The following is a 13,160-nucleotide window of genomic DNA, read 5'->3' as shown; positions in this document are numbered from 1 at the left end:
TACTCCTAATGATTAATTTCCTTGGGATATATTTCCTAGAGTAGGAATTTTCTGTCAAAGGATAGGAATGCCTTTGTGGCTTTCTTTGTAGCATTTTGCAGAAACATAATATAATCCTTTTTGTATATTAATCTTTATTTCATCAAAAGGCAGCTGTTGAGGGATGTGATCAAATAACTGATGAAGTGTTTGAGACTAATGCTTCAATAGATCACTGATAAATTTTATCATCTGAAAATTTGTAAACCATGATTTTCCCCGATTAGTTTTCTCCCAGCTCTTGCCACCCCTTCCCCCAACTCTAAGTTCTCCTCAGTTCTTTTGGAAGGAACTCCCAAAGTCTTGAGTCTTTTCTCAGAAATTCATTCTTTATTTACTTTTGGAATTAGGACTTGTTTGCATATGTAAAACCAAGACCATATTGTTTGCAGATGCTGGGTTACGTATAAAAAGTTGAGGCTTTTGAGTCATTTTTACAAACCAGGACACAAAAGATTTTCTCAGGAATTTAAAGAAAAGGCATTGAAATAAAGATTATGGGATTGAGTTTCTAATACAGACATTTCACTTTTATGTTCCTAGTCAGGTTGTTTCAACTCCAGAGTTAGGGACTCTAAAATGGGGAAAGAGTAGAGGACTAAGAGATAAAATTTTGCAGATTCACCATCTAATCCAGAAAAACAAATGCACAGAAGGAGTTAGAATAAATAACGAAACAAAAACTCAATCAGTTATTTGTGATCCCATCTACTAGCCTTAACAATACATTTTTTCCCCTTTCTTCAATAGGTTTCTGTTTAGTTTTTGTTTGAAGATAAGAGTAGCTTAAAAGTAATTGTGTTTCCTATCAGCATTTGATAAAGTCCCCTTCCCGTCGTCGGGGAGCTGCCCAGATGTGATGGCACTTGTTGAAAGCGAATTGTTTTTTAGCATTAAATGCTTTTGTTACGTAAAAAAAAATCAAAAAAATCAATAAATAAATGCTTTTGTTACTGAAAAAAAAAGAAAAAAAGAGTGTGGCTTCTAGTCTTTCTAGAAATGATAAAAACAGATGAGAGCTTCTGGTTCAAATTAGACTGGCTTAAACTAAAAGGCTGGATTATTTATCCAAGTAAATTTTGAATTCTGTAATAGTACCTGCAAGTACAATGAGGGGAAAGTGAGTTCTGAGGTCCTGATCTTGTGCCTGCATCAGGGCAGCTTCTGTGGCATTCCAGTTCAGTGAGGATGGGCATAGCTGGGATGCTTCAGAGTCCAGGGCACAGGGTGAGGTGGGGGTGAGAGAGGTATCTGCTGCTGCTGCTGTCATTTACCTGGTAGGAGACCGTGACAGCTGTGGGGAGGCTTCTTTAGGTTCTCTGCCACCCCAGGCTGCTCTCAGGGTGGTTCTGAGCCAGGTGGGCAGTTCTAGGCAGAGGGCCTCAGGTTTGACCAGGAGTGAGTGACAGGTGGGAGTCTGGAGCTGAGAACCTGGGGCCAAGAGGCCAGCCAAGGCCTTTGGTTGGTGGGAGAGAGGGAGGGGATGGCACTTCAAAAGGTATGGGGAGGATAGAGAAGTTTTGTCGTGGTACTGCCTTCACAAACACCTCTATCACAGGGTTCATAATCGTACATCCTCCAGTTCTCTAAAACCTTGACCTTAACTCCAGCTCTTTTCAGTCTCAGTCTTTGTGGCCCATCTGGAAAGTGAGGACGAGGCTAGTAGGTTGGAGTGGAGGTGGAACTTGAAAAGTGCTTTGTAGGGACCAGAGCCTACCCTGATTATGGTTTTTATCTCAGGCTCCTGGTGCTGGGCTGTTCAGCCCCATTTATTGATTGATTGATGGCTGTGGCCACATGGCTTGCAGCATCTTAGTTCCCTGACCAAGGATTGAACCCAGGCCCTCAGCAGTGAAAGTGAAGAGTGCTAACCACTGGACTTTCAGGGAATTCCCTGTTAGCCCCTTCTAGTATGAAATTTCCAGGCTTGGTGGTCAAGGGCTCAAAACTGAGAGTGCCTTTCTTACTTCCTCTAAAACAGTGATTTAAAAATTACATTTTCATTTGCTTGCTGTGCTATTTTCCAGGTCTTTGTACTTGCATTTTTAAATTTTTATTGTTGAGAAAAATTACATTTTAAGGTTTGAACCTTCAGTAACCCTTTTAGTGGTGGTATGCATCTTTAACTCAAGTTAACACATATGGGATTTGCTTTGCTTTATGTTTAGAAAGTTGTTTTGTTTTGTTTTTTCCCCAAGAAAAAGGTTAATACTTTGTATATTCTTGTCAAGACTCAAGTCTTGGCTAGTTTTGGGATTATGGGTCAATTGCTTCACTCCCCTAAATCCAGATATGGGATTGGGGATTAATTTCTTAATTTTTCCAAGCTTGTGTCGCCTGTGAAGCAGGGACAATAATTCAGTCCTCACATCAGGTGATGATAATGCCAGGGCTGTACTGTGAGTTGTCATAGTAGCAGAGCTGGGCCTTTTGACTACCTGTCTATGGTAATTCTTTTCCCTTCAGCCAAATCTAGCACAGGGCTGGGCATGTGTAGAGATTCTTGTTAAATTGTACTAAACCAGATTTCCTAGACCAAGGTAAGAAAGAAGGAAAATATCATCAGGTTGCATTAAGCCTAAGCCAGTGGGTCTGAAGCCTATGGGCTAGAGGGGCTGCAGCCAAGGGGGCTTTGGGGTTCCTTGAGGTTCAATGGGGGTGGTCTCTGGATCAGGGATAGCTATTAGGAGTAAGCTTTTTAAACATTTATTTATTTTTAATTGAAGGATAATTGCTTTACAATATTGTATTGGTTTCTGCCATAAAGCAACATGAATCAGTCATGGGTACAAAAATGTCCCCTCACTCATGAAACTCCCTCCCACCCCCTTTCCACCCTTCTAGGGTGTTACAGCAGAGAAGGCAATGGCAACCCACTCCAGTACTCTTGCCTGGAAAATCCCATGGATGGAGGAGCCTGGTGGGCTGCAGTCCATGGGGTCGCTAAGAGTCAGGCACAACTGAGCGACTTCACTTTCACTTTTCACTTTCATGCATTGGAGAAGGAAATGGCAACCAACTCCAGTATTCTTGCCTGGAGAATCCCAGGGACAGAGGAGCCTGGTGGGCTGCCATCTATGGGGTCGCACAGAGTCAGACACAACTGAAGTGACTTAGCAGCAGCAGCAGCAGCAGGGTGTTACAGAGCCCTGGTTTGAGTTCCTTGAGTCATACAGCAGATTCCCATTGGCTATCTCTTTTACATAGGGTAGTGTATATGTTTCCATATTCTCTCTGTTCATCCCACCCTCTCCTTCCTCCCCACTTCCCACATGCATAAGTTTGTTCTCTATGTTTGCATTTCCACTGCTACCCTGAAAATAGGTTCATCAGTACTATCTTTTTAGATTTCATATATATGCATTAATATACGATATTTGTTTTTCTCTTTCTGACTTACTTCACCCTGTATAATAGGCTATAGGTTCATCCATCTCATTAGAACTGACTCAGATGTGTTCCCTTTAATGGCTGGGTAATATTCCATTGTATATATGTATCATAGCTTCTTTATCCATTCATCTGTTGATGGACATCTAGGTTGCTTCCATATCCTAGCTATTGTAAACAGTGCTGCAATGAACATTGGGGTACATGTGTCTTTTTCAATTTTAGTTTCCTCAGGATATATGCCTAGTAGTGGGATTGCTGGGTCATATGGTAGTTTTGTTCCTACTTTTTAAAGGAGTCTTCATATGGTCTTCCATAGTGGCTATATCAATTTACATTTCCATCAAGAATCAATATTGAAAATGACTCTACTACTAAATGCAATCTACAGATTCAGTGCAATCCCTATCAAATTACCAATGGCATTTTTCACAGAACTATAATAACAAATTTCACAGTTAGTATGGAAACACAAAACACTCTGAATTGCCAAAGCAATCTTGAGAAAGAAGAATGGGGCTGAAGGAATCAACTTTCCTGACTTCAGACTATACTACAAAGCTACAGTCATCAAGATAGTATGGTATTAGCACAAAAGCAAAAATATAGGCCAATGGAACAAGACAGAAAGTCCAGAGATAAATCTGTACACCTGTGGGTACCTTATCTTTGACAAAGGAGACAAGAATATACAATGCAGAAAAGATAGCCTCTTCAGGAGTGGTGCTGGGAGAACTAGACAGCTTTGTGTAAAAGAATGAAATTAGAACATTTCCTAACACCATACACAAATATACACTAAAAATGGATTAAGACTGATTAATTTAGATTAAGACTTGATGTAAGACCAGAAACTATAAAACTCTTACTTACAAAACTCTTGTAAGTTTTGATTGGCCCTACCTGGCCTCCCTCTGCTCTGCCCTCCTGTCTTCATACCAGGGACTGCAGGTCCCTTTGTCATTCCCGGATTTATATTTGAAAAATTACAAAGCAGAAACCTGCCACTTTCTATTCAAGGACTCCCAAGTAATTGCTTAGTGTTTATTTCTGTTTCTTCTCCCAGTCTAAACCTGCCTATAGAATTTAATGATCCTTTAAAAACTGTTCTTGAGAGCACCAGCACCAACACTGTAGATCTTTCACATATTGGCTTTTGCTGATTTTTCCACTTCTACCCCATGTCATCCGACACTCATCCTTATTTTCCCCCCGTTTCTTCCTGATTCAGAAGTTGGAGGGACCAGTCAAGATCCGGACAGTTCGAGAAGCACCGACAGACTGTGTCTGCCCCCCAGGTAAGTGGATGTTCAATCCTTGATGGCTCCTGACTTCTAGAGACCTGGCCTTCTCTCTTCTGTCTGCTCAAAACTGCCAAAGCCATGGTCAAGAGAATCATCTCAGGTTTCAGGCTATCTATGGTATCTTGTGGATCATCCTTTCTTCCTACATCTTCGGCGGTAGGTGTGTCATACATATTCAGGCGAAATTAACTGACTTGGTTAAATAAGGGCAGTGGTATTGGTGGAGGAGCTAAAAACTCTTTGAGATGACTAATAATAAAGGCTCAAATGCTAGGAAAGTAGCAGCCATCCCTTTTTAAAGATGGAGAAAAAAAAAGATGGAGAAACAAGCATGAACCATCCACACAGTGTTAACATTGTGTTCTTAACTCTGTTTCAAACATAAGGGGGAAGATAGAGGGAATAATGGTAGAGGAAGAGGAAAGGGGTTGTAAACATGGTCTGATTTGTTCAAATAATCATGTTTCTTGGATTTTGGTGGTATAGACCAGGATGGCTGTAACTAGAAATGAGGATTTGTTGGTTCCTAGTCCGTGTGACTCAAATCCTGATCCGTATTAGGTCTTCTGGTTGTCCTTATTAGAGCTCTGCACATATTATGATTGAGAATTTAGGGTGTAGTCTCAGCCCCACTGTGTTCAGGGCTTAAACTTATCCTTTTATAGAACAGTGTATAATACCAGTGAGTGAGTGAAAAATCATAACATTTCCCAGACATCTCACTATGCCAGACAAGGTGAGAGAACACAGGAGCTGAACCCAGGTGCCCTATTCCTTGCTATCGTGCCTTCCATTAGACAAATTGCCTGGCATTTCACCTGGCAATTTGAAGCCATTTCACCTGGTCCAGAAACTAAGCTTACCTATGGTTATTATCTCCAGGTTGGGAGATGCCCTGAGATTTGTACAAAGGTGGACCTGTGCTGTGGAAATTCAGCCTCTGGGGACCCAGTGGGAGTTGAGCTTGAGCTAGCCTTTGATAGGAACTCTGAGAAGGAAATGGCAATCCACTCCAGTATTCTTGCCTGGAAAATCCCATGGACAGAGGAGTCTGTCAAGCTACAGTCCATGGGGTCTCAAAGAGTTGGACACCACTGAGCGACTTCACTTTCACTTTCTTTCTAAGATTTTAATAGGACGGAAAAGGACATGATAAGTAATGACATCATGAGCAGATCGGAAAGTCAGAAGTTGCAATTCAATGGGGGAAAAAATTTCAGTTCCATCAATGAATTTCTGGCTGATCTGCAAAATGTATAAAATAATCCCTTTGTTCCTTCCCTGTTCTTTCTGAGTATTGTATGGATGTAAAATCATGTGAATTATGTAAATGAGATTTTTAAAAACTAGGAGTCACTGGGAATTCCCTGGTGATCCAGTGGTTAGGACTCAGCACTCTTACTGCTGAGGGCCTAGGTTCAATCCCTGGTTGGGGAACTAAAAGCCCACAAGCTGAGCGGTGTGGCCAAAAACAAACAAACAAACCTGGGAGTCTCAATGCATTTATGAGACTTAAAATCAGTTATGTGGGTTGTAGCCAGTGTTCTGAAATTTTGAACTAGCAGAGACTGGAATAAAAATACTGAGGTTTTTGTTTCAGCTATTTATATTTGCAGTTGCCAGTGTGAAATGGGTTTCTTGCTGTGGGTTGCTGACTGAAAGTTTGAAAATCATCGATACAGATGATAGATGGAGAGGGAGAAGGAAGGCAGTGAGGGGACATGGAGCTCCCAAATATATGCAAACCAGGTCCAAATCTTGGCCAGCCACCCACTGTTTGTATCAGTAAATGATTCCAGTACTGGAGTGGGCTTTGCAGGCTTTTTTGACGTTGTGGAGGAAATACAGGTCAAAGGCCAGGACCTGGAGGCAGTCTTGTGTCCTGTCTTCCCCCAGGGACTCCTGACCCACCAAGAAGGTCTCTTGTATGAGCATGGAGGCTGAAAGCTGGTCAGACCATGGTGACCTGCCCTCCTCTCTGGGCATCACCATGCTGTCGTTCATTGTCTGAGGGGCTTGTGGCTGTACCCAGGCCATCCTGGCAGGTGAGGCCAGCATAGCCCAGGGGGTGTGGCGTCACAGCCTGTGTCAGGCTGCAGTGCACACCCATGTCCACATCTGCTTTTTCTCTCCTGTCATCTTGAGCTGGAGGATTGATCTGAGCCCTTCAGACTAGAACCTTTTATCAGTGTGAAACCCCATAGGCTAGCACATTCGCCTCTGCCATAAGAAGCACAAAGACCTTTTCCTCCAATACCAGAAGCCTTAACTCATTCCCTTTCTCTCTGGCTTTGATCTGCCCTCCAGAATTTGGCGTCTAGACACGGAGACCACCCTCTGTAACTTGGATCCCCATCTCATTTGAGATGCCCACGGATCCCCCGGGCCCCGTTTCTTCCCACGGCCCAGGGGACAGTGTAGTCTTTTGTCAGATCCTAGGATGCAGCAGGCAGATAAGCCAGGCCAGAGAAGGGGGCGGCTCTTCTGTGTGTATTGCCCATTGTGAAGTGGGTGCTCGGGGAGCTCTGAGGCTGAAAGGAGGGTAGGCTTTGGGCTGGAAGGTCAAGATTCTTCTCTTACTGGAGTCAGTGGTGGGATGAGTGGCTGAACTGTGCTCTGAACTAGCCTTGTGACCTCAGGCAAGTGAGAGGCCCTTGAACTCTTTGTCTATAAAACAATATAGCTGAGGTTGAATTGTGTCTCCCCAGAAGATACGTCCCAGTCCTAACCCCTAATCCTTGTAAATGTGACCTTACATGGAAATGGGGTCATTGCAGACATAATAAGGATCTTGAGATGAGGTCATCCAGGATTTAGAGTAGGCCCCCAAACCAATGACGAGTGTTCTTATATAAGACACAGAGGTTTAAGCGATTTGAGACACGGAAACACCCAAAGGAGAAGTCCATGGGAAGATGGAGGCAGAGGCCAGAGTGATGCTTCTGCAAGCCCAGGAAAACCCAGGATTGTCAGCAGCCACAAAAACGGGAGAGAGGCATGGACACAATTCTCCCTAAGAGCTTTTGGAAGGAGCTAGCCCTGCCAACACCTTGATTTTGGACTTCTGACCTCCAGAACCGTGAGAGAATAGGTTTCTGTCATGTTAAGTCACCTCATTTGTGGTCATTGGTTGTGGCAGCCTCAGGAAACTAAAATAAATGGGACTATTAATCACTCTAATTATGAAGTTGCTGAGATGATCAAAATGTAAGGGACATAGGAGCTTCCTGCACCACCAGGTGTGAATCAGGTATGTGGGGCTGCCACCTAGGAGCCCCCTGGTGCTGCTGTTTCTCATACACCTGCCCCAGAAGAGACTTCTCTTCCTTCAGCAGAGAGCTCCAGGCTGTAGATTCATGTGGCTTACCCGTGTCCCTGGGGATTCCAGTATCTTCTTTTCTTATGTTACTATGTACTTAAATGTTTTAAAATGTGTTTAAAGTTTTAAAATGTTTATTTTTGAATAGGAAAATAATATGTGTACTACAAGTACTACAAAAGATTACATGTAAAACATAATTCCCCTCCCCTTTTCTGCCCTGTTTCTCCTGCTCCCCTTTCCAGGGGCCCTTTACCCATTTGCTGAGGTCCTTTTGAGCAGTCCTTTCCAATAGAACTTTCTGTGATGATGGAAATGTTCTTTCTCTCTGCTAATACAGCAGCTACTGCTAGCCACGTGGGGCTATCAAACACCTGAAATGTGGCTCCTATAAGTGACAAACTGAATTTATAATTTTTGTTTTAGAATGGATAAACAAGGTCCTAATGTATAGCATTATAAATAAGCCCTAATGGGAAAGAATATAAAAAAAGAATGTATGTGTGTGACTGAGTCACTTTGCTATACAATAGAGATTTGCACAACATTGTAAATCGACTGTACTTAAATTTTACAAAAGCTTGTTTAATCTTAAGTTGCCACGTGTGGCTGGTTGCTGTAGAGTTGGACAGCTCAGTTTTTGAGGTCATTTAGATCCATTTCAGTGAGTAGCTCCCCTCTTGGTTTTACACAAATATGTTGTCCCTGTGTTGCCTTCTCAGTTTGCAGTTTCCCTCTGAGATGATCTGAATCAGTCCATGGATCAGAGAGCAATGCTGCCTCATTTTGGGTTAAATGAGGAATCCTGTCAGGTTTTGGGGCAGTCCTATGAGGTACCGGGCCAGTCCTCCCACCCCAAGGACATTTGAATTGTTTCCCATCCTGTGTTCTTACAGACTGTCTTTCAAGGAAGTGTTGGTGAAAAGGATGCCTGTTGTCTTGCCCTGTCCCCTGCCTTCCTCTTGCTCTGTACTGAAAGTCATCACAAGGGAGGAACTGCTGCAGGGCTTTAGGTCACTGTGCTGAAAGGACAGGAGCCCTCAGTCTGTTTGGGCTTTTGGAATTCGGAAGGGCAATGGCAGGGGGTGACCCCAGAGTCGCCTCTGTGGGAGACTCGGGCACCACCTGGTCCCCACTGTGTTGTGAACACGTGAGCATCCCAAGGGATGGGTCAGGACTGGCACCCTAGAGCCTGAGAGGCCTGGATTTGACTCTAGACTGGATTTGAACAGCTGCTGTGTAGGTACGGCCTGCACCTCCTGGACATATGGACCATTATGGTGTAAAAGCTCCTTGCGTTAACTAGCTCTTTTAATTATGTTAAAACAGAAACAAAGAGGAAACATATTAGCTCATACAACTGGAATGGAGAGGTTAGAGATAGAGTATAGGTCAGGTATATCTGTGTTCAGGGGTTTCTCTCCATCTCTCCGTTCTTCCCTGTGTCATTTTCAGATACCATCTCCTTGGGGTGAGAAGGTGGCCACTAATGGCCCCAGCAGTAGATCAGACCTTCTGAGTAACCCCAGCAGGTAGAGCATTCCCCATTCTCAAAGATGGCAGCATTGAGGAATGGGGAGTGTTATGGGCTGAATTGTATCCTCCCCAAATTCATATGTTCAAGTACTTACCCGCCCCCACCCCCCCCGCAATAGTACCTCTTAAAATATGACTGTATTTGAGATGGAGGTCTTTAAAGGAGCAGATAAGATAAAGTGTGGCCATTAGGGTGGGCCCTCATCCACTAGGACTGATGTCCTTGTAAGAAGAGATTGGGGCACAGACACACAGAAGGAAGATGATGTGAAGTCAGGGAGAAGATGGCCATCTACAAGCCAAGGAGAGAAGCCTCAGCAGAAACCAACCATGCTGACTCCTTGATCTATGACTTATAAATTTCAGAATTGTGAGAAAATAGATTTCTGTTGTTTAAGTCACCCAAACCGTGGTACTTAGTTTTGATAGCCCAAGCAGACTAATACAGGGAGTTATTGTTGCTGACTTGGCTTCCCAGCTGGCAACAGTGGTAAAGAACCCACACCTGCCAATGCAGGAGATGGAAGAGTGGCGGGTTCACTGCTGGAGGAGGGCAAGGCAAGGCAACCCACTCCAGTGTTCTTACCTGGAGAATCCTATGGACAGAGGAGCCGGTGGGCTATATAGTTCATGGGGTCACAAAGAGTTGGACACGACTCAAGTGACTTGGCATGCATTTATTGCTGGGTACGGAGTTTACATTTGGAAAGATGGAAAAGTTGTGGAAACACATACAACACTGTGAATGCATTAAATGCCATGAAATTGTACACTTTTAAGTGGTTAAAATAATTATTTAAACTTTGTCTATGTTTTACCATGATTAAAGAAAGAAGTCCTAGAGTTGATCCTGATTTGCTGGCTTGGGACAGATGCCTCTCCCTGAACTAATTGCTGTGCCTGGAGAATGGGACACATTGATTGGCCAGGTGTGGGTCATGTGACCATTCTTTGACCTGAGGGCAGGCTGGTGTGGGGGAGGGTTGACACTAGCAGAATCATGTGGGCTGAGTGGGAAAGGGTGGTTACCTCAAGGAGAATTAGGGTGCTGTTGTCAGAAAAAGAGAAAAGGGGTGTAGCTGGGTGGACACAAGTAATATATAACCACATTAGTCCTGCTCCTGGGGGCAGCTGGCCAGACGTGTCCAGGAGCTCCTCAGCAGGGACCCCGGGCTTGACAAGAGATTTGCCTCTACTTCAAGCACTAAGTCTTGTCCCTCTGTTGAACTGGTCCAACAGACAGTGCGGCTCTGTGATCAAACACTTGAATTTTGGACCCAGACTGCCTGATTCAAATTCTCTGTCCCTTACCAACTCCATGACTCTGTTGCTTCAGTTTTTCATTCTGTGAAGTGGGGTTTCTAATAGTACCTACCTCATGGAATCATGCAGGACTGAATGAGCTTGTAGAGAGTTTGTAACAGGGCCTGGCACTGCTTCCTGAAAGTGAGTTGGTGGTTAGGATCCCAGATCCCTTACCCCCAGGCCAGGCCAGATCCACCGTGCGCAGCCTCTTACCTTACTGATTTTCACCCGTGTCAGTCAGGGCTGAAAGATAGGGAGAAGGCGATTCAGGGTTGGCAGTTGGCTGGAAATATTCTAGAGGAAACAACAAAGGCCTGGCAGACTTTCTTGGCATGTTCTTCTGGGACGTGGTGAGAAAATGCTAGTGACAGAGCCCAGAAGTAGGGAACTGGAAAGGAAAAGAAAACCTGTGGCCCACGAACTCTTGTCAGCCACTAATGGCGTATGGAAGACCTCATCGTGCCAAACATGGAGCTCCGTCCAGTTTGCACTGGTTTTAACTGGGCTCAACCTGCCCTGGAGAGTATTAGGAACTTTTCAGAAAAACAGTTAATAGTTTTCATTTCCTTTTTGTGCCTTTTTGTGTCCTTGCATCATATCCCAGAGGTATGGCATTGGCATGTGGTTTCCAAATGACAGGCACTGCGCTTGCAAGTGTAGGGTGACTTTCCAGAAATTAATAAGCAGATTAATCAGAGTTAGAAATTGGCTGGTCTGTGAAAATGCTTGGAAGTTTGAGCAGAGGAATGAAACTGCTTAGGAGAGCATGAAGTTCAATGGGGAAGTGATACAAAACCTGATACATTCTATGGCAAATGTCACAGGGTGGAACATAAATGGTCAGAGTTACTCTGTTCAGCCTGTTTACTGTATTAGTTGGTTTAGGAACTTGCTTACTGTGCTGCTGCTGCTGCTAAGTCGCTTCAGTCATGTCCAACTCTGTGCGACCCCATAGACGGCAGCCCACCAGGCTCCCCCGTCCCTGGGATTCTTCAGCCAAGAACACTGGAGTGGGTTGCCATTTCCTTCTCCAAAGCATGAAAGTGAAAAGTGAAAGTGAAGTCGCTCAGTCGTGTCTGACTCTTAGCCACCCCATGGACCGCAGCCCACCAGGCTCCCCCGTCCGTGGGATTTTCCAGGCAAGAGTCATGGAGTGGGTCACCATTGCTTACTGTACTTTGAAGCAAAAACTTGCTATCCCCTTTGAGTTATTTCTTATTTATAGACTTCTAAAAATGATACTTTTTTTTAATTTGTTAAATCCTCATTGACTTGTGTTTATGGTAAAACTAAGTAACTCAATGGCAGTTTATCCCACTATTCACACTGTACAAAGTTGAAGAAAATAATTTGTGTGTCTGATTTTTTTTATCCCGCCAGAATTCCCTGGAGAATTCATTAATTTGTTCGTTCATTCATCTCTCTCTACCCCCAATTTTGTGTTTGTCCTATGGGTGATATTGACTGAGATTGTTACAGGACTTGCAGACCCAGTTATTAGAGGAAAAAAGTCCCAGAGAAATTAAAAGAAGGGAGAGATCACCTCCGATCAAGGAGACCTGGGGGATAGATGACAGTTGGGCAGGGTTTTGAAAACTTGTTGGCATCTTAGCCATCTAGGATTGGGGACACATTCCACAAGGTCTGGCAGCCTGAGCAGAGGCTGAGCTCTGGGAGTGTCAGGGAACTCTGTTTGGTTGGAGGGCAGTGAGGGCGGGTCTTGATTTTGGAGGGATGTGGGTTTCATTCCATGGGAGACGGTTGAAGGTGTGTCAGGAGAGTCCAGCTTTAAGAGGAGGACTATAGAAACAGCATGGTGGATGAGCTGGATCTCATCACCCACCGAGAGGGTGCTCAGGATGAGGCTGGTCTTGTCTTGCTGCCCAATGCATCCCGAGCCTAGGACAATGCTGGAGTATGAAAGAGGGATGATAAGTATCTGCTGAATGACTCCCCTGGAGGAGAGGTCATGAGAACTTGAATGAGGGCCATGAGAGTTGATGGCAGGGAACAGCTGTGAGAGGCACTGGGCCATGTGGTGGACAGAGCTCACAAACAGGATGGATGGGCACTGGAGGGAACAAAGATACCCAAAGCTTCAAGCCCGGGGGAGGGAGATATCCTGAACAGAAACAGGAAATCCCCAAAGAGGGATTTAGAAAGGAAGATGATAACCATAGTTTTAGACAGTGATCTTATGAAACCAATTTGTAGATCCACTGATGGATGGAAGAAAATAATTAGAAGTCTTCTCTTAAGGTATTGTC

General features: G+C 44.1%; 1 protein-coding gene and 1 non-coding gene across 2 annotated transcripts in view; both read left to right on the top strand.

Moving 5' to 3' along the window:
- COL23A1 (collagen type XXIII alpha 1 chain) overlaps nt 1-13,160 on the top strand; it is a 403,501-nt gene that overhangs the window by 25,394 nt on the left and 364,947 nt on the right. The window contains exon 2 of the mRNA XM_002689036.5: nt 4,661-4,727. Coding sequence (XP_002689082.4) covers nt 4,661-4,727 — 67 coding nt within the window. The remainder of the gene's footprint in view (nt 1-4,660; nt 4,728-13,160) is intronic.
- On the top strand, nt 6,098-6,170 carry TRNAK-CUU (transfer RNA lysine (anticodon CUU)). Its single transcript has one exon. It is a non-coding gene; the product is annotated as a tRNA-Lys (tRNA).

The sequence above is a fragment of the Bos taurus genome, chromosome 7 (genome assembly GCF_002263795.3).
Source record: "Bos taurus isolate L1 Dominette 01449 registration number 42190680 breed Hereford chromosome 7, ARS-UCD2.0, whole genome shotgun sequence".
NCBI lineage: Eukaryota > Metazoa > Chordata > Mammalia > Artiodactyla > Bovidae > Bos > Bos taurus.
This window is presented reverse-complemented; position numbering and strand designations above follow the sequence as displayed.